Below are 22,129 nucleotides of genomic sequence, written 5' to 3' on the forward strand. Positions count from 1 at the left end.
TTAGGGCGTGACCCACCTCATTCAAGATGAGTCTTGATCCTATTACTGGAGATAGAGAGAAAAAACCACTGAAGCAAGAAGCTGAGAACGACAAAACCCGGGAGAGAAGGGGGAGATCGGCAGAAGCTGCCATGTGCCTTGCAGTGTGGCAGAGGAGCCAAGGATGGTGCCACGATTTGGACATTTTCCTGGACTGAAACCATAAGTGGATAAATTCCCATTGTTTAAGCCAAACCCATTTCATGGTATTGCTTAAGCAGCCCAGGAAAATAAAATAACCCTAATAAACACAGGTAACATCCTTAATGAAGAAAATTACAAAATTTCACTAAAAGATATAAAAGAAAACCTAATAAATGGGGAAAGAGGAAATGGAAGGGAAGACTTAATAACTGAAAGAGGCCAAGTCTCCAAAAGTTTAATCAATAAATTTAATGCCATCCCACTCAAAACCTCAGCAGGATTTTTCATGAAACTTGGCAAATGGATTTTGAAATTCACAAGGACTACTACAAATGCAAAATTAGCCAAGAAAATTTTGAAAACCTAAGCAAAGATCATTTCATGGTAATCACAATAATTAAAAATCATAACCCTGGAACAGAATGTACAGGAAGATCCATGGAACCACAAGTCCAGAGACCGTCAAGCATCTTTGGAAATTGTGTATGATGGAGGAGACTTTTCAGATGGTGTTAGAAAAGTCATATATTCATCTGGGAAAAATATGGAACAACAAAATTGAATTCCTACCTCCTACCAAACACCAAAATAAATTCCAGGTGCATTAGAGGCCTAATTTGCAAGTCTCATTTCCTTACATGTATTAAAAGAAAATACAGGCATATATCTTCATGGCATCAGGGCATGAACGCCCTAACTTGCCCAAAATACCACAACCTCATAAAGGAAAAGACTGATTAATTTACTTGCAAAAAAATGAAGGAGAAAAGAAACCAATTTTCTAAATAGCAAAAGTTACACAACATTTAACAAAGGCAAGCTACTGGGAGAAATTATTTACAGTTTAAATATAACAAGTCTGATTCTTAGAATATAAGTAATTCCCAGAATCCAGTAAGAAAAGGACAACTGCTATAGAAAAATGGGTAAAGGATATAAAGCAGCACAATTTATATAAGAGGCAAAATATATAATAAACCTCTCCAGTAATCAGGAGAAAGCAAATTAAAATGAGATACCATTTTTTCCTCATTAGACTGGAAAATTGTGATGAGATTAAAGATATCAAGTATGGTGACATTCTAAGAATGTATATTGGTGCAGCCACAATGGAGGGCAATTTGGCAGGCTGTTTCTATTAAAAGTAAAAATGTGGATACTCCAACATCCAAAAATTCCATCCCTAAATATTTACCCTATAGAAATACCATCTGTACATGTTTCACCTGACCATAATACAACAACAGTTTTCACTGTCGCATCTTTGTAATAGTAACAGTTAACTGGAAATGACCTGTTTCAGCTTCCTAGGCTGCCCAAGAAAATAACCATGAAATGACTAAACAATGGGGATTCATTTGCTCATGGTTTTGAGGCCGGGAAAATATCTAAATCAAGGCAATGCTTTTTCCTCAAAGACTGGGTGTGGTGTTCTGGGCTGGTTGCTGGTTATCCTTGGTTCCTCTGCCACATGGCAACGCACATGGCGCCATCTCCTGGTCTCTCTTCTGGGTTCCATTTCAGCTTCTTGCTTCCTGTGGATTCCTTTCTCTCTCTCTCATGTGTGAATTCATTCAGCTTATAAAGGACTCCAGAAATAGGATTAAGACCACCCTCTTGAGGTGGGCCACACCTTAACTGAAATCTCCTGTTCTAAAGGTCCTGTTTATAATGGGTTCACACCCACAGGAATGGATTACATTTAAGAACATGTTTTTCTGGGGGTACAGACCGCTTCAAACCACCACACTACTCAAACGCCCATCAACGGGGAATGGCTAAAGTACCTGAACTTATATGATGGGCTGTCATATAGCAATGAACATCAAAAATATTCTAGATCTTAAAAACATTGAGTAAAATGTTGCAGCATGATATGTACAATATCCATTCATGAATAATATACTCTTCTCTATGTATGTATAAAACAAAAATCAGACATACACACATGCATACATAGGACTGCATTCATATAAATTTTATATATACATTTTTTTACAAGACTCAAAAATGCCAAAATTTTAACAGTATGCAATTACTATGTAATGGTACATTTCTGTTACCATTCTGGACCATGAATAGTGGTGGATGATGTGGGCTTACAGGCAGTCTGTAGGAGTTTTTCTGAGGCTGAGAGAGATTAAGCAGACTTCCCCGAGGGACAGTACTAAGATTTGAACCCAGGCTGTCTATTTCCAGAGTCCCTGCCCCAACCACCACACTCTATTTAACGTGCTCTAGGAAAAGGCAGGTAAAGGGGATGTGGACTACACGATTTCCCAAGTCCTTCACGGCACCACCCTTCCCGGACCATGGGGCCCAAGCAAGATGATAGTTATTTCTTGTGCCTACTTGAGCCACATGGCATCATTCATCCACTCAGCAGTTTTCTATTGATCTGGGAATGCAGCGATGTACAGCACAGTTCCTGCCTTCCACGGACTCACAACCTCACCTTTTTTGTGATGACCCCACGAAGAAAGCAAGAACCCTAGAACCTGGTCGAACTGGAAATTTTATAGGTTGGGGGGAAGATGTTGTAAAGATCAAGAGATTGTCTGCCATTCACAAGTTCCAAAATAATCATGTATTTTTATAATCAGGGAAAAAATGCATTAAGAAAAAGTAAGACCCCCAAAGAAAGTTTCAAAAGAGCATTCCAGTTAATGTGGATTATCTGGGTTAGATGCTGGGTAAGTTCATGAGAACTTCTCCTAGAAAAGCTAGGAGCAAGGACAGGAGAGGAAATTCGGAAAGGAAAGAGATGGGGCCCAAGAAATGCAGACAGAGAGAGGGAGTTCAAGTCTAAGATCCAAAATAAGAAGCTGAAAGATCAGAACGAGGAATATGGTAGAGCAGAGAGTTCCTGGGGGTGGGCGAAGTCAGTCACCTTGGGCAGAAGGAAGGAGGGAAGACTTTAGCACAAACCACAGAGAGGACCCACCCCTAACCATGACTCCTCCACTCCTGCGGTTGGTCCTTTCTACCTTCCTTCCCTCCCTCCCTCCAGGGCCTAAGGAGAGAAGGCCCTTTCACTCAGCCTAGGAGGAGAAGTAGGGGGCCCAGCAAGCAGGACCTTAAGGGTCAGGCTGGATGGGATCTGGCTGGAGGGAAGCCTGGAACCTTCTGGATGCTTGGAACCTAGCCAGGCCATGTGGTGTGAGTTTCCTCACCAGCCTATCACCTGTTCACATACAGCATTAGTACTACAGCTCAGAAGAGTCAAGAAGTGAAGGTTGAGAATATGGGGAGTGGTCTGGGGACAAGTCCTCTTTGCTGTGAACAAAAGCAAAGATCTCAGCAGCCTGTTTGGGGTTCCTGGAAAGATAAGCTCCTCTTGGGTACACCCCTTCAGGTGCTTGCTGTACTAGCCTATCCAGTAGAGCCAATGGACTCAGGCATGCATTAATTCATTCAACAAACATTTATTGAGTTCTGCTATATGCCAGTATACCCTGTATCAGGAGCTGGTGGACAGTGAGTCTGTCCTCAAAGAGTCTGCAGTCTGCTCCAGGGAGACCAGTGAGCAGAAAATCACACTGCAATGTGCTAAAAGCTACCACAGAGATCAGCATGGGGCGTTATGGGAGAACAGAGGATGGGACCCACCCTGGGGCCAGCAATGGGTTTGGGGCAAATGCCAGATGGGGTAGGATAGAGCTAGCTGAAACAGATGGGCTGCAGGCAGAACCCAGGGCACCGACAACTTTCGCCCAATGCCGTCTTCTCCCTAGCAGTGGGCAGAGGGTCAAAGGCCAGAGCACTTAACAGTGAGTGTATTCCCTCAGCAGTTTCCTCCTATACCTCCCTCCATCTGCACTCCCCCTCTTGGGAACAGCCAGCCATGCAGCAATGGAAGGACAAAGTCTGGGGATCTTCACAAGTGCCCATGGCCAGCCTGGCTTTCGTGTTTTGCTTCTCCTTGAAACGTTCTTCAGGGTATCCTGTATTCTCTTCCACTTCTCAACTTCCCTGGGGGGCTGGGTGATCAGAGGGTCCACTAAATAGGATCATTTAAGGATTAAGAATTTTTACCCATTATTGCAAAACTGCTTCCCAGAGCAGAATCTAATGTCTCCCTAACAACCTTGTGTGCCTTTGTCACCAAATACTCATATCTGGCTACAGAAGAATATTTCAAATTACCAGCACTGATCACAGGAGCAGAAAGCAGCCCAAGGAACTGTGGAGCCTTCATCACTGGAGGAACTCAGCTCAGCTCCCAAGTGCTCTGCTGGACTAGGACACACTGTGCGCACCAAACAAACAGGGATATTTTAGTCAAAGCTTGAGAAATAAAAAAGCATTCCGTATGATCCTCTCCATTTGTGAAACAGGAAGCAGAAAAATAGGGAAATATTAGGAGCGTGCTGATCTTATTATACTTAGGGAAGTGAATGAAAAAATGTATTTACCTTAAACTGTTAAATAAACACCATTTACATTTTTTTTCTTCCTTCAAAAGATTAGAAAGTACCCTTGAAACCTCACAGAAGAGAAAGAAGTGATAGGTTTGTTTGTTCTCACATTCCAGATGGAAAAGCAAGTACCAAGAGATTAAATAACATTCCCAAGGTCAAGTGCAGGCACATGAAGAAAGCCAAGTACTCAACCTGACCCACCAACACCCCTATTTGATAAACACAAGTATCCATAAATATACAGGCACCCCTGGAGCCGGCTGGGATGGGGAGGGGCAGGGAAGAACCATTTCTCTCCCTCCCTCCTCTCCCTTTTTGTTGCCCTAACCCAGCAGCCACCTAAGACGGTGTTCACGTCACAGGTCAGAAACGTCAAGGCCACGAAGCAGGCGTGGGGGATGGGGAGTTCACTCCCACTGATAGAGTGTGGCGAGATCCTGGGCTTGGAGCTTATTCAGAACCTTCTGTGAGACAGAGTCTCTCTGGGCCATATTTTCTCCATGGTACAAGGAGCCAGTCCTACTGGCTTTTCTTAAAGGCTGACTCTCGGATCTCCAATTCTGTGGTACTTCAAGATGCAACCATGGATCAGAAAGAGACTTCGAGCAGCTGTCAAGAGCCGTGGTTCCATTCATCATGTGTTTCTGACACCAATGTTGTGCTGTCTGGAAGGGGTCATTTTACTTCCTCACCTGAGAATTTGTTTCCTTATTTTAAAGTGGCAGTGAGTCTAATGCCTCTACGTATGTTTCAGGTCTGAGACATCAAGCTGAAAAGCACTTTTTTGAGGTGGAAAACACAAGGAGGCATTACAGACTGAACAGCATGACCACAGGAGACAGGTCACAGACATATCATTTTCTGATTAAAATCCAAGGCTGCCGCAGCGAGGAAAAGAGAACCAATCGGAGACTCTTGTGCAGTCATTTCCTAGGTAACACTTGAACTGAGAAGCAAATCATACTGTATGTGAGAGACCAAGGGGATAACCTGTCCATGCTTTCAGAGGTTTAAAATGGTTAATACTCTCAAGAGCCCGAGCCCCTGCCAGGCATTCCCTAATGTTTTTGGAAACTGCACAATAGCTGTCACCTTTCGCAAAAGCAACTTACTATCTGCCTCTGGTGATAGTTTTTATATTTAGCCTACTATTTACATTTCCCCCCTCTTATCATACACTTTGTCTTATTACAGCTCTATTTATAATTCGACTTTTAGTGGTGCTGTCAACACCCCAGGTACTGAATGTATGAGTTACAGTAAAAAAAATAAAATCTCACCTCTTAGCAACTCAGAGCATTTATTGTGTTTGGATCTGATCAGGATTCCTATCTGGCCTAGCAATATAAGGTTATCTGTGGCCAAGCACAGCCCCCGGATGCACCTGAGCCACACATATTTGAAGCGCACACTTGGATCATTTGGACGTATATCTATACCTGTGAAGCCATCACTAAATGCAAGATAACATTTCCATCACCCTCAAAAGTTTCCTTATGCCCCTTTATAACCTCTCCCACCCTTGACTCCCATCCTTGGGCAAATATTGATCTGCTTTCTATCACTATTAGATTTGTTTACATCTAAAATTTTATGTAAATGTACCCTTTTTAGCCTAACTTCTTTTATCCAGCTTAATTTGAGATTCATTCATGTTGTTGTACAGGTCAAGAGTCAGTGCCTTTTTATTGCAGAACAGGATTCCATTATATGATGTACCACAATTTGCTTTCCCATTCACCTGTTTGATGGATGTTTATGTTGTTTCCAGTTTTTTTACTTGGAAGTAAAAACTGCAATAAACATTTGCGTAAAAGTCTTTATGCAGATATGTATTTTCAATTCTCTTAGGTAAATACCTAAGAGTAGAAAGGCTGAATCAAACAGTGTGGCAGCCCAGGGGTCGGCACCCAACCCCCTTCCTCAGAGAAAAGGATGGAGCCTTAAGCATGCAGACATTGAAGGTCCTTGAGCCTAATCGCTCTTGGTAATCAACTTTCATGAGACTCAGCTAAGGATTCTTTGCAAACAAATCTAGCAAGGCTCTGCTGAGCCATATAAGGCCTCCTCTTCCTCTCGTTTGTGCAGATCACTGACTTCCTTTCCCAACCGGCCGCCATTGAGAAAAATCCTCCTGTAAATTAGTCCCTATTAAAATTCATGGGGAACTGTTTGCTTTGCGTGTTCTTTGGTCTTGGGGTTGAGTCGAGCGGGAGCATTTGTTCAGCCAGCCAGAAGGCCAGAGAGCCACTGGCCACAGAAAGCATCAATACTGGGAAGGAAGGATTTTCCGGGGAGATCCCAGGATGACCTGCAACATCCACATGGGGAGGGGCGGCTACCCTCGTAGATGAATGGGGGCCACTGAGGGAGTATGGAGATGCTTATAACTCCCTGGCTGGACTAACAGCCCTCCTGCAACAGGGCGCAGGACAGATGGGATTTTGCAGGGAAAAGGAAAGCTGCTGGGTCACCACAGCTGCTCCTGGGGGCCCTGCAATCAGCTGCAATCAGTTCACCACCTGAAAGAGGAACTTAAGTTAGAGAGGGATATGTGGGTAGCCCAAGCAAAGTTGAAAGATGCTTTAAATGAGAGGCTACAGAAAATAGATGAAAATTTGGAAATATGAGCAGTCGTTATGGTAGGGTAAGGAGAAGGAAGTTACCTAAGGTTCACATAAGGCATATTCTAACTTCCTCTGATTGAGATCCCAAAGCTTGGGACCCAGTGGCTTTTTCTTCATATGATGGGGATTCCCAGGCTGGGAGACAGAGGATGAAGGGTGTAAATTTGTTCTCCCCCTGGTTCAACGTAAGATTAAGTCAGAGCATGTCCCAGCCCAACTGGGATCCCAAGTGGATGGGGATGATGCCACTGATGCGTCTGCCACCCCAGCCACACCCGCTGAGCAAAGAATACATGTTACAATGCAAGATTTTACCACTTACAAGTTATAAGAAATTGGGACTCAGCATAGGCAAAAACCCAAAGAACTTTTATCTAATTGGCTACTGTGATTGTGGGATACTGGAGCAGATGGTGTACTGCTTTTGGGGTATAAGATGACTAAATTGTCCTCTCTCACCACCCATTCCTTCTCTGCATCAATGCATGTATTTGTCAGCCCCTAAAATGGAAACAAATTCACTACCTAACTGGCTTATATTCCAGTCAAGGTATGGTCCATGAGGGGATTTGCCTCATCAAACCCCCTATTGAAATACCATTGATGAGCTATATTGAAGGGACTAGGGATGATGCATGTAGTTTATACACTGGGTGCCACCGGACAAGATTTAATGAGATAATTCCACATACTGCTCCCAATCAGTGGTCTGGAACTTTGGTGCTCATTCTGAGCGCACTTATAGGGCAGCCCATCTCATAGGCTGCCCAAATGATTGCACATTTGGGGGGAGACAGATTGCCTAAGGCGAAGGAGAGCTGGAGTCAGAGCTAACGGTTGTGTCCTGAGGGGACATGGTAGTCCAAACCGTGGAGACAAATGTGGAGAGATCTAATAGCTGTTGGAGCTAAAATTGAGGATATTGATGGGCAGACAAATGCAGTAGTAGTTAAACTGGGGAGCAAGCTGCCCAAGGAGCAGAGGTTTATTAAGCTTGAAACCAGGTCACTAGAGGAGGATGTGGATTCTGGCCAAGAGACACAGCCGATATCATGTAAAGAGCCCTCTGCCCCCCTGGCCAAGGAGGTGTGGGAGGCCCTCTTCTCCCTAGCACAGGGGGTAGGTCAAGATCCCCAAATAAGAACAATACTGGGGATTCTAGGCCACATATAGAACAATCTTTTGCCCCCCGCCCGACACTAATGAACATAGTAGGGTTTTGGCCTTAGTAGACACGGAGTGGAATGCACCTTAATATATGGGAAAATGGCCACGAACTGGGGTCCTATGCTAAGCATTGCTGGATATGAGGGCCAAAACATTAAAGCAACACAAGAACAACTACTAATACAGATTAGCCAGTTACCATCTCAAAAGAACACAGTGTATATATCTCCAATTACAGAATATATACTAGGGATTGATATTTTGCAAAACATCATTTTGCAGACTACTATAGGTGAATTCTGTCTTCAATGCCAGTGTGCCGGTTTGAATGTATTGTGTCCCCCAAATGCCATTATCTTTGTGGTCTTGTGGGACAGACGTTTTGGTGCTGGTTAGATTTGCTTGGAATGTGCCCCACCCAGCTGTGGGTGGTGACTTTGGTGGGATACTCCCATGGAGGTGTGACCCCACCCATTCAGGGTGGGCCTTAATCAGTGGAGCCATATAAAACATGCTGACTCAAAGAGACTGAACGGAGTGCAGCTGTGAGTGATGTTTTGAAGAAGAGCAAGCTTGCTAGAGAGGAATGTCCTGGGAGAAAGCCATTTTGAAACCAGAACTTTGGAGCAGATGCCAGCCACGTGCCTTCCCAGCTAACAGAGGTTTTCCGGACGCCATTGACCATCCTCCAGTGAAGGTACCCGATTACTGATGTGTTACTTTGGATACTTTATGGCCTTAAGACTGTAACTGTATAGCCAAATAAACCCCCTTTTTATAAAAGCCAATCCATCTCTGGTGTTTTGCATTCCGCAGCATTAGCAAACTAGAACAGCCAGGTGGTCAAAACCATCTCAAGAGGTCATGCTAAGTGGTCACTGGTAAAGGTACCCTCCCTCAGAGTGGCAGTGCATCAATATGTTACCGGTGGCCATCAAGAAATCACTGCCACCATTAACGAATTGGAAAGAGCTGGCATTATAATTCCCACTCACAGCCCATTCAATAGCCTAGCCTGGCCAGTAAGAAAAACTGATGGAAACTGGTAAATGACTATCGATTATAGAGTGCTTAATAAGGTAACTCCTCCTTTGTTTGCAGCTGTGTCAAATATAGCTACTTTGTTACAGGATATAAATAAACAATTAGGCTGGTTTCATTTTGTTAGATCTTGCTAATGCTTTTTTAAAAAATATTTCCTTAGACCCTCTACCAGTTTGAATGTATTATGTCCCCCAAAATGCCATTATCTTTGATGCAGTCTTGTGTGGGCAGACATATTAGTGTTGATTAGATTGTAATTCTTTCATTGAGTGTTTCCACAGAGATGCAACCCACCCAATCGTAGGTGATAACTCTGATTAGATAATTTCCATGGAGGTGTCACCCTGCCCATTCAGCATAGGCCTTGATTAGTTCAGTAGAGCACTATATAAGCTCAGGCAGAAGGAGCAAGCTTGCTATAGCCAAAAGGGACACTGAAGAACACACAGGAGCTGAGAGAGGAGCTGCAGCTTACAGAGACATTTTGGAGACAGCCTTTGAAAGCAGACTTTTGCTCCAGAGAAGCTAGGAGAGGACAAGTGCCCCAAGAGCAACTAAGAGTGACATTTTTGAGGAGCTGCAGCCTAGAGAGGAACATCCTGGGAGAAAGCCATTTTGAAACCAGAACTCTGGAGTAGATGCCAGCCAAGTGCCTTCCCAGCTAACAGAGGTTTTCTGGACGCTATTGGTCATTCTCCAGTGAACGTACCTGATTGTTGATGAGTTACCTTGGACACTTTATGGCCTTAGAACTGTGACTTTGTAACCAAATAAACCCCCTTTATAAAAGCCAATCCATTTCTGGTGTTTTGCGAAAAGGCAGCATTGGCAAACCGGAACAGACCCCTCCAGCCAGTCTGCACTCACCTTCACATGGGTGCATGTTTACCATGCTACCACAAGGATATCTCCACAGTCCCACTATCTGCCATGGTCTAGTAGTCCAAGATTTAAAAATGTGGAAATCTCCAGCAGAGATCACTGTGTTTCAATATATTGATGATGTTATGTTAACAAGTAACTCTCCTGCAAAATTGGAAGACTACACCAAAGCTGTAGTGACTCACTTCTAAAGCCAAGGTTGGGCAGTGAACCAGGATAAATTGCAATGGCCGGGGTACTCTGTCAAATTCCTGGGTGTTGTTTGGTCAGGTAACACTAAGACTATTCCTTTCACTGTTGTTGATACAGTACAAAATTATCCCACCCCACATATTCCTAAACAGCTAATGACTTTCCTTGTTTTTTTGGAGGGGGGTTATTGAAGACCATTTATATCCCATTTAGCACAAATCCTAAAACCTTCATATGTCCTAGTCAGGAAAGTAAAAACACGGGAATGGGATGTTCCACAGCAGGCTGCCTTTGAAAAGGCTAAATGAACTGTCACACAGGCTCAAGCTTTAAGGGTTGGACCCAGACATGCCTTGTGAATTGGATGTGGCCAGTACTGATATTGGCTTTGGGTAGGGCTTGTGGCAAAGGCAACAGGCAAAACAAGTTCCCCTCGGCTTTTGGTCTCAGCTTTGGAAATGGGCTAAGTTATGATACAGCCCCTTAGAAAAGCAACTATGCACTGCCTATAATTATCTGCTGCAAGTTGTAGGACTAAACCCAAAATGCCCTGTGCCATTGTACACTGCCATCCCCATACAAGGATGGATAAAGGACACAGCAAATAAACTGCACTCAGGGAGTGCTTAGCTGAGTACTCTGACAAAATGGAAAGCCTATTATCTGCTGCAACACACAGTGTCTTTAACAACAGTTCCTTAAGTGCAGAAATGTATGATATTCTAGGACCAGTTTCCTATGCAGAAGAACAACATTTGACCCTCCCTGCTGAACCCTGCAAAGTGGCTGTTTCTGTGCCTACCACTGATGGATGTGGCAGTATACTAGAGTCTGCCTCGTATACGGATAGATCAGCACAAGGGCAGCCCGCCACCTGGATGGGAGTAGCCATGCAACCTAGTACAGATACTATATGGTCGGAAACTGGGACTATGCAAAGCAGCCACTGGGCTGAATTAGGGCTGTATGGCTGTTCACTGTTCACAAACCAGGAGATGCACTATTTGTACTGACAATTGGGCTGTGTACCAGGGCTTAACAGTGTGGATGGTCATGTGGAAGCAAGAGCAATGGGCCATTGTTGGCCACCCATAATGGGGGAAAGAAATGTGGGAAGGCATTTGGGCTGCCTGCTGCAAGCGCAAGGCTACTGACTCTTTACCTAGCAATATCGAAGCAGATGCTTTAGCAAAAGTTCATAGCCTGGCGCCAACATCGCACAAAGCTGCTGCATGGCTACATGGGAAAACAGGACACCGAAGATACCGGACTCTGTGGAGGATGGTGCAGCAATTCCAGTTGCCCATCATGAGGCAACAGCTGAAAGATGTGGACACCTGCCCCTCCTGCTTGCTGTGATGATCAAGAATGCTTCCTCACCAACTCGGACACATCAGCAATGAGCAGATCCCAGTCACTAGATGGCAAGTAGACTACACTGGGCCCATTCCCTTATCTGAGGGTGCACAATATGCCTTTACGGCCTAGACATGGCTATTGGGCTGTTACTGGCCTTCCCAGTAGGAAAAGCTATCCAGAACTATAATATGTAGTCTAGAGAAAGTAAGTGCTTTCTTTGGGGTCCCCACACATGTGGACAATGTTAGAGAGACCCTCTTTACTGTAAAATTAAACCAAGCCTGGGCTACTGAACATGATGTCTTATGGACATTTCATTTGCCATACAACCCCCCCAAAAAAAGCAGCAGGGTTAATTGAAAGAACGAATGGACTTATGAAAGAGCAGCTAAAAGATGAAAAATAATCCTTGCAGCAGTGGACCCATCGGTTACAACCAGCCCTCAACAACTTCAATTCATGAACTTAAGCAGCTGCTCCACCCCTGTTGAGTTGGTAACTATGGGACCCATGTGTGTGCTGTGAATTCAGGTAAAAGGTCCGGCAACATTACAACCACAATGAGGTAATGAAAATAATTTGCTCTTGCCTGTGCCACAGCATTAGAAATGGGGGGAAGTAAGGTTGATTGTGGTCCTGGCAGCTGTGCTGGTTGGGAATCCTAAACCCGTAGAGTATCAGGGTCACCCCAAATTAAGCATTAAACCACAATTAATACAAAAAATGCACCGGTTACTTATGTCATTAATCCAGGACCCTAATACCTCCAAGAACTATATGTATGACTTCAAGGACACTCATTATGCCTCAGTTAACAATGGATGTAACCCCAGAAAGCTCCCTGCAAATTCAGGGAGAAAAAATATGGTATTTGAAATCCGCCCCCCCCCACAGTAGCCCTTTTCCAGGAACACTTCTGTCTACTAATGGAAATTTAGCTTGTATTCTATTAGATCAACAGGATTTGCCTTTCACATTTCCCCACAAACATTTTTCTTTTTGCCCTTAGGTCATATCAAACACCTTTCTGCAATAGGCTTCTGCAGTAATTTACATGCACAATAAATCTCAATGCTGAACTGCCATCATCAGGTGCCACTGGCCTGCCTGGGACTGACCCCTGCGAATTGGACTGTGTGGGATACTCTGCTGACAGAACGCAACATATCAGAAAACATGGAAAGAAAGACTGAATTCACAGGTCTTATCAACTATTGGTAGAATGGTTTAATTTCCTTTCTTGGCCATGGAGGCATCACTTTGTTCTCTATGTGGGAGGGCTCCTAATGTTCTGTTATCTCTTATACTGTTGCTGTGGAATACAGATACAATGTCCTGTGGTCAACATAAACTGCTGTGTAGGGGTGGAGTGTGGCAGCCAAGGGGTCAGCACCCACCGCTCCCTTAGGGAAAAGGGTGGAGTCTTGAGCACAAAGCAGCCAGCAGGACCAGAGCACAGATACTGAAAGCCATTAAGCCTAGTCGCTGTTAGTAATCCACTTTCAGGAGACTCAGCTGAGGTGTCTCAGGAGGCGCTGCTGAAATCAACTTCCAGGAGATTCAGCTGAGGTTTCTTTGTAACCAAATCAAGTGAGGCTCTGCTGAACTACATAAGGCACTACTCTTCCTCTTGTTTTGCGGATCACTGACTTCTTTTCCCAACCATCTGCCATTGGGAAGAATCCTCCTGTAAGTAAGTCCCTATTAAAATTCATGGGGAGCTTTCTGGGCATGTTCTTTGGTCTTGGGGTTGAGTTGGGCTGGAGCATATCATAAATATATGCTTAACTTTGTAAGTAATCTCTGAACTATTTTCCAAAGTGGTTGTTCCATTTTACTATCAGTATATGAAAGTTCCAAATGCTCATCCTTGCCAACTCTTGACATGGCTGGTATTTTCTTTTTTTTTACATATTACACACCCTAATGGGTATGTAGTGGTGATTTAAATTTGTAATCCCATGATGACTGATAATGTCAAGTATCTTTTCATGTGCTTACTGGCAATTCATATATCTTCTCTCATGAAGTGGCTATATAAATCTTTTGCCCATCTTATCAGGTCATTTGTCTTCTTCTTCTTCAAATACAAATCCTTTGTGCTGTCTCATTATTTTCTTAATGGTGTCTTCTGAAGAGCAAGTATTTTTTTATTTTGATGAACGCCAACCAATTGGGTTTTTTTTAATGGCTCATGCTTTTGGTGCCATATCTAAGAAAACTTTGCTTGTCCCAAGGTTTCAAAGATTTTCTCTTGTGCTTTCTTCCAGGAATTTTATAGTCTTTGTTTTTAAGTTAAAGTTTATGCTTCATTTTGAGTTAGTTTTTATATAAGGATTTTTTCTTTTGTATAAAGATTTTTTTCCCATAATGATATCTAGTTGACCCAACACCATTTGTTGAAGAGTCTTTCCTTTCTCCCATTGAATTGCCTTTGCAACTTTGTTGAAAATCAGCTGACCATATGTGCGTGGGTCTATTTCAAGACTCTATTCTCCTTTCATCAGTACTCAGTTCTCTACTGCTTAGAAGCTGGTAGGTCCTGGTTCTAGGATGAATGAAGAAGCCAGTCTTGCTGAGAAAATGGAATAATTCTGTCTGAAGTAACAAGAGTGCACCACCAATAGCCTGACACCATGAATTTCTGCCTTTTGCTGTGCTGTGCTGGGGAGATGGTGGCAGAGTGAGGACAGAGGGATTCTGACAGCCTTGGACCATGCGTGACTGTTTATGAAGAATGATTAGTCAGTACATCTCCAAGTTAAAGTTAGGGTTATAATTGCCAGCATGCCATTTTGGGAGACAAATCTCCCCACAGCTGATGGTGCATTCTGGATTAATAGGTTATTGCACAAGAAGAAACCTACAGCATTACCCAACCCAAGCTGAAAAGAGCATCCCTGAGGGCCTTTCCTTAGGCCATATGGCCTAAGATTCCAGAACTAAAGGCATCAGAGGCCTTTTCTCTAGTCCAACAACTTCCTCAGAGGCCTTTTCTCTATTGACAATAATTTCAGTCAATTATTCAACAGTTATAAGCTATGCATTTCACTGACAGTATTTCATCTTATTTTCCTAACAGCCCTACGAATGGGGGCCATTAGTATTTCCACTTTACAAATCAGGAAACTGAGGAAGATATAGTTAGGAAGTGGCAGAGCTGCAGTCTGTCACCTTCGCTTCTGCTCCCACATCCTCAACCCCAGCTACAGTGCCATGGGGTTCCCTCAGAGTGAGAGAACCCTTTAGAACCTCACTCCCATGGCTGGACGCCAACCTCAGGAGACCTGGAGTCTATTTCTGAGGCTGACAGGGTGGGGAGCACTTCTGTGAAACCTCTCACCCAGCCCCAAGCCTTTACTGTCCACACCTCCACTCTCCCTCATTTTCTTCTTTTAACTATTTCCTACTTCATCAAGGATGCCATGGAGAATCTACTGCCAAAGAAGGCTGAGAAGAGGCAGAGCCTGAACTTGAGGTAGCAAAAGGAATGGAAGGGAAGAGATGAGGGTCTTTAAGTAGCACACTTTCAAGACAGGTAGTGAAGAGACCTTGAAATTAAATGCCCAGGTGGGAAGTAGCAGGCATTGAGTAACTGAAGAGACTAGAAAGAGAAGCCATGTTTGTAGATGTGAGATTTCCAAGGATGTAAGCTAGGAGGGAGCTCAGGGGCTTAACTGTGGGGAAGGGAGAGGCCTGGAGTGGGAGAGAACACATGGAACCTTGTACCTTAAGGAGGAGTGTGGGCAGGAGGCAGTCCAGGTTGCCTGCATCCTCCACAAGGTAGGGGTGCCCTGAGAGAGAGCTAACCAAGGGGCTGGAGAGTGCAGAAATCACTCCAACAACCCAAGCTAAACCTGGAATGCTAAACACCCTGCAAATACAGAAGTCTGTAAATCCAAAGAATCACAGTCACTCCACAGGTAGGAAGACAGTTAGGAGAGGTTCTTGTCTGGACTCCTGAAGAGTTTTATTTCTGTTTAGTTCACGAGAGTAGAATCCCATATCTGAGGCACTTGAGGGAAAACGACTGACCCTCTTGGAGTCTGCAGAGCCCAGCCCGTCCTTCGAGTGTGGAAGACACTCAGCACTTGCTGCTGGACAGATGTACCGGTGAAAGAAACAACTACCCCATGAGAAATGGCCCTCACATTCTGCAGGGTCTGGAAACGAAGCCAAGCTAATGACAGTCCTCCTGAAAGAGAATACGCCATCAAGAGGAGCTCCCTTTTGTTGTTGCTCAAGTGAAGCTGCTTTGTTCTGGTGGGTGGGTTGGAATTTTAGGCAATTGAGGGTTCAGTGGGGAGATGGGCAAGGGGAGGCCTGGAGGACTACCTTTCCCCCCAAGGAAGAAGAAACAAAATTTTGCTAAGAGTTCATTTCTGACTTAAAACACAAACTGGTCTCTCCTTTTCCTCTCTATTCCTCTCTCCTCTACATAAAGACTCTTGTATAAACTGCTAACAAAGATATGTGCCCTGCCCCTCAGCCGCTTGCCTTGCCCACTCCCACTCTTCCTTTGGAGGTCAGGTGGAGGGTCTGCTCCTCCAGAATGGCCCTGACACACCACCCCGACCTGCAGGCTCGATAAGAGAAGCTCCTCTGTGTTCTCCCTGGATTGCCTCTTATCATAGCTCTTGTCACTACATAATGAATGGATCTGTTTATGGGTCTCTCCCCAGTTGTGAACTCCTTGGGAGCAAAAGCCAAGTCCTCTGAGAAAAAAAGTCCTTTGAGAGCAATTATTGCTCTTTGACTTTGACCATGCAGTGCCTAGAGAGAGTCTGGAGATGTGCAGGCATTCAAATGACAGCACTTATTATCAACATGTGGCTGTGGATTATTTATTATGGTAATTATAATTGTAACCGGTAGCATTGCCACATGACTGTCCAAGGATGGGCCCAAACACTGGCCAAGAACTCAAGGTAAAGAAGCCAGGGCCTAGTGAAGGCAGAAGATGCCAATGAGCTGGTCTAACTGAACAGGATGCAGAGAGGAAGCTCAAGGGCAAGGATGGGATTTTTAGGGTCTTGGAACAGGACACAATGTCATCACTATACCTTTCTTTGTAAAGCACACCCCAGTGTACAAATGTCTGTTACTTCATTTAATTCTAACGATGTCTATTGTACAGTAAGTAAAACCACACCAGTTTACAAATGAGAAAACTGTTACTCAGAGAGGAGGAAGGATTTGCCAGAAGTCACATTGCCAATGAGTGGTGAGTCGGGCTTAGAGGTCAGGGCCTCCGATAGTGTTGTGTTCTCTGAGACAGAGGGGACAGAAGCTGGCTGTGGCCCCCTGAAGCCCAAGGGAGAGCAACTGTGTCCCCATCCAGGGAGCTAGGGCAGGACCCCCAGAGTCCAGGGGGATCCCTCGGGGGCCATCAGAGCAGCCGGAGGTCTTGGCCCACAGCCAGTGGAAGATCAAGGAGCCAAGTCTGAATTCACCTCAGGCCACAAGGTGGGGTAACTTCATTTGAATTTGAAAACCTCAAAATTCGGAATGTCAAGAGCAGCAGCCACCTCAGTATTGTGGGGTTCTAATGCTAATCGTTTTAGACAAATTGCTCACTTGCTCTCTACCTAAACCTATGAGGCAAGTATTGTCTCCATTTTACATCCAAGGAAACGAGGATCAGAGAGGCCGTGAGGCCGTGGGACTTGCCTGTGGTCACACAGGTAAGAAGAGGCAGACAGGAGAGCCACACCCTGGAGGTGTGCCCACGAAGCCCACTTCCCTTCCACCATGCTAAGTAGCTTCTCGAAAGCACTTCCTTCCCCGTGATTCTGCCCTCCCACGTCCCCCTCATGCCGTATCGTCCTACCACATTTTCCATTGCTTCTCAGTTAACTGGATTATGAACTTTCCAGGAGACAAAGCAGTGGATGGCACACTCTGGTCATTGCACAAAATGCAGGGGGCCCAAATGGTGGGGGGCAGGGTGGCAGGAAGAGCCAGAAAGGCCAGAGATGGGACAAGCTCAACACTCTCCCGCTGGACAGCCTAAGGCAGCACTCCCTCCAGGAGCATGAGAAGACAGGTGGACAGACCTGAAAAGCCACAGACAGTGGGACCACATAGGCCTGTGGTCCAGGAGCCAAGGCAGCCCTGCACTAGGAGACAAGAGTTCAAATCCAGGCTCTGCCACCAGCCAGCTGATGACCGCAGGTAAATCACTTCAGCTTTGAGAGCCCTGGGGTCCTCCAAAGAGGGGAACATCACCACCTGTCCTTAAGAAAGGGAGATGCTGGAAGGGAAGGAGCAACAAGAAGAGAAAGCCACTGTTCTAAAGCCTCCTACGGACAAAGGCAAAGCAACATTCTTGCTAACGATGCAGCTCTGGTCACTCTTCCTTCCACTTTAGGAACCATGGCTCATATGTAGCTTCAAAGAAGGGTTCTTTGGAATCTGTTTCATTGAGAACCCAAGGACAGCTTTTGCATGTTGTGATGGAGGGAGCTGGTGCTGTGTGCTCACGAAGCCCTGGCAACACATCCTGGATTCAGGGTCCAGGGCTCCCAGATTTGGGGCTGGCCTGCCTTCTCCACAGCACAACCCCGAGGATCGGCAGTGGATGGCTTAAAGCCAACCAAGTTCACACTTGGAAAATTCCTAACTGCGTTCTCTTTCACTTAAAACTTACTCATCCTTGCAATTGCTCTCACATTCAGAATTGAAATGAAAAGAACACTGCCAGGGGAATGGGGCTGGGAAGGAAAGAGATAGCTATCACAGGTACAACTGGAATTCTGCAGTTACGAGCAAGGATGCAGGTGCAGCTCAGAGCTCAATTCAGACCTGAGGCTCTGAAGACCAGTCTCCCTGATTTTGATCAGAGATCTCGAATTCCCTGCCTGGTTTAACCCAAAAGTATCAAAATTCACAGCCTATAGGCTACATACAACCAAATGCTTTATTTAGCTCCCAACCAGGGCTTTTTAAAATTGTGAATTAGTTGCCAATTTTTTTCACATTACACAGACGTCCACTTTCTCTTTAGAAATGGGAAGCTCTGGCTGCCTGGGTCCACGCTGGTGCAGGGCAGTGCTGCTGAGAGAGGGCTCTCCTGCACCCAGCCACACACCCTCCCGGCGCCACAGGCCCGGCCGGCTCGGGCCTGGCTTCTGCATCATGGCCCAAGGAGCCTTCTGAAAGTCTGCAGGCCAGCAGTGGGGCCGAGTGGTAGCCTATCAGTTCCACAGGCCTCTGGAGCAGAGTGAGGGGACTGGAAGCCCTGGGACTGACACACTGATGGCTATGACTTTGGTGGCATTTGCCTGGCCCTGGTGTGCCACTCAGCCGATTAGAAAGCCTCCCCTCTGAGACCTGAGCTCACACAGCATGATGCCTCCTTTGTTAGACTTTCCTATCTTTGAAGGCTTAAAAAACAAAACCAAACAAAAAAATCCTTATCCTTTTCCTCAGAGTTTGGACAAGATGACCTCAAAGGGCTGTGATTTTTAAACCCCACATCAGAACTTTTAAAGACGCAGTGGGTGTGGGTTCAACCTCTCCAAACTTGACCTCAGGCAGAGCGTTAGACTTTTTTACACTTTGACATGAGATTTAAGTCTCGAGCTTCTTCTCTTAAACCACAAGTTTCTACAAGACTGTTCCCAGTAAAAGTGCTTCGGCTACCAAGAGAAAATCAACGGAGACTTTTGCAGACGTCTGTGTGCCTAATTACCCATTCCTTATCACGTTAGCTCTGCTGGAAATTCATTTGCAATGTTGAAGTAAATGAATGAGTCAACTAACATAAAACCGAACATCCCCACCAGTAAACATTTCTTAGGGCTGACACACATCTCCCACCCCCTTCAAAATGCAAAGATGTTACCCTGATAGCTAATGTCTCCTCACACTTAATACCTTCGTGTCTCACCCAAGATAGGCTAGTTTGGTGGAGGAAAAGGATGGAAAAGTCCAATGTTCCAGACTAGCAGGGAAATCAGGGTGAGACATGCAATAATTAGGAGGAGATGAAGAGCACAAGAGTGCAGTAAGTGGACTAGTGCTACTTCTGAACAAGACTGAGAACCACACTCCTGGCCTGGGAGCCACCTTTCCACCCTGTCACTGAGTATTAGAGAGCAAGCTCCTAAGAATGATGATAAATAAGACACTAAAGGATTATTAAAGGCTCTAATCTCAGTTTAAAATGTGGGGGAGGGGATGCAACATAAAGAAGTTAAAGAGGTTGCTTCTCCTAAATGTACATGAACACAGCATCTCATTTTCTCCTTCCCCACAAAATTACACACACACACACATACGACACATACACACATACACAAACAAAACACATCACCCCCCAAAAAAAGATTAACATATTTTTCTATAAGCCAAGTTAAAGGTCTAATCATTTTGGCTTTATATGATAAGGTGCTTCAGGTAGTCAGGCTTGAATCAAATCATATCCTAAGAAAGGAGCCCATATTTTGCATTTAAATCATTGTGCAGCTTGTGTAAAAGAAGAATGATTGTAATGGTAGCAACCTCATTTCCTGGTAACCAAATTGGTTGTCTTTTATGAAGATGGTCTGACAGGAGGTTGTTAAATATTTTTTTTTCTTAGGCATTCATAAGGGGAAGGAAGATAAAAAAGATTGGAGTGCAGACAATGACTCTCATCCCCAGGACAAGGTGGCCAAAGATACATTTTAGTATGAAATTGTGTCTTCCAGTTCCTGCATCCAAATTTCAATGGTGCCAGAAAACCTAATGCAAATAGATTTATGTATTGAATGAAGATGCAAAGGAAAAATATACATAATTCTTATCACAGTCAGTGAATGGACACAGAACCAAATACACAAACAACACAAATTGGATCACTCTGCTACCCAAAAATAACCATGTTTGTCTGTATAAAAAGACATCTTGCTTTGAAAATAGTCAAAGGATCTAAGGAGAGGGACACAGAACCCAGTACCAGACCATTTGGGGTCTTTTCATCTTACCCAGTACATCTCTCTGTCACGTCATTGCCATTACTGAAAGGAGTTCTTCTGAACCTCCAACATTTTGTGTATTCTCTCTCAACCTGCTCAACTCCCCCCAGTCAACTGGTGGTGGGAGGTAGCACAGGAAGCTGGTACTGCTAGGAAAGAATGTTCCAGATAAATAAAGAAGGACCTTACCACTTCTGGCAACAGCTGCGTCGAGAGGTCATGGATGGCTTTGACCACTATGCATATGGATGACAGAAGGAATATCACCCCCAGGATGACACAGGCTCTGCAAGGAAACAAAACATTGAGAATCATAACTGGGAGAAGGCCACCGTGCTGAAGAGTTAGTACAAGGACAATGACCCCACTAGGGCACTGGGACCCAGCCACAATTTGCCACACTCCCACAGTGACCACAGTGAATCTGGGTCATCTCGAGGACAATGCAGTTTGGAGTTCTATCACCAGAGTCAACTGCATGGGAAGGAGGCTCACCATCCTCCATAAGCTCCTAGCATCCCGTGAATGCTGGTGTGGAAGGGGCTTTGAGGTCTTGAAGTCCATCTCCCCTGTCTGGTCAGGCAACGTTAAATGACTCCTCCAGATGGAGAGTGAAGAGTTTAATGGTTAAGAGTGGTGGTTCTGTCAGGAGGCTCTTCCCTAGCTCTACCACTTAATTTGCTGCAGGATCTGGGTTAAGGTACCGAACCTCACTTAGCCTCCATTTACTCACCTGTCAAAGAAGAATAAGAGTTACCCTCTGAAGATGAAAAGAGATGAAGCAGGCACCCAGCGTAAACATACCCTATTAGTGTTTGCTGAAACAAAGGAAAAGAAAAATCTACTCTGGCCGTCTCTTTCTGATACAAAGTGACAAACACCTTTGGATTTTCCCAAAGATAAGAGGAAAACAGTTTGGTACTGACAAAAGATTAACTGTTGAGGGCAAGTTGGAGCAGTTCAATAAAAAGAATTGAGGGAAAAAGGAACAAGATACCCAGGCAGCAGAGGGGCAGGAGCAATTTAGAGATGAGACGAAGGGTGAAGCCCGAGGATTCACAAAGGGATATGGCCAAGGGATGTAGGGTGGGAGCTGACAAAGAAGTCCGTGGGCTCCGGACACAGGACACAGCTCTGGGAACCCAGACACAACAAATAGCAGAATAAAGTCAGATGGAAAATGAAGGTAGAAATGGGGAAATGATGGGAACAAGACAAGGGTCAAAATACCAAATGCTGACAATGAAAAGGGAGAAGAAAGAGGAAAAATGCAAGAGTGACTACAGTCAGCTCT

The 22,129-nt window shown here is 44.7% G+C and overlaps 1 protein-coding gene across 2 annotated transcripts in view; it reads right to left on the minus strand.

The window, feature by feature from the left end:
• The window catches only part of TMEM163 (transmembrane protein 163), a 308,243-nt gene that overhangs the window by 43,793 nt on the left and 242,321 nt on the right, over positions 1-22,129 (minus strand). For both annotated transcript variants that reach the window (XM_037850481.1, XM_037850482.1), the window contains exon 5: positions 21,025-21,121. In XM_037850481.1, the coding sequence (XP_037706409.1) occupies positions 21,025-21,121 (97 nt within the window). The remainder of the gene's footprint in view (positions 1-21,024; positions 21,122-22,129) is intronic.

This window comes from Choloepus didactylus, chromosome 9 (assembly GCF_015220235.1).
Source record: "Choloepus didactylus isolate mChoDid1 chromosome 9, mChoDid1.pri, whole genome shotgun sequence".
Lineage (NCBI taxonomy): Eukaryota > Metazoa > Chordata > Mammalia > Pilosa > Megalonychidae > Choloepus > Choloepus didactylus.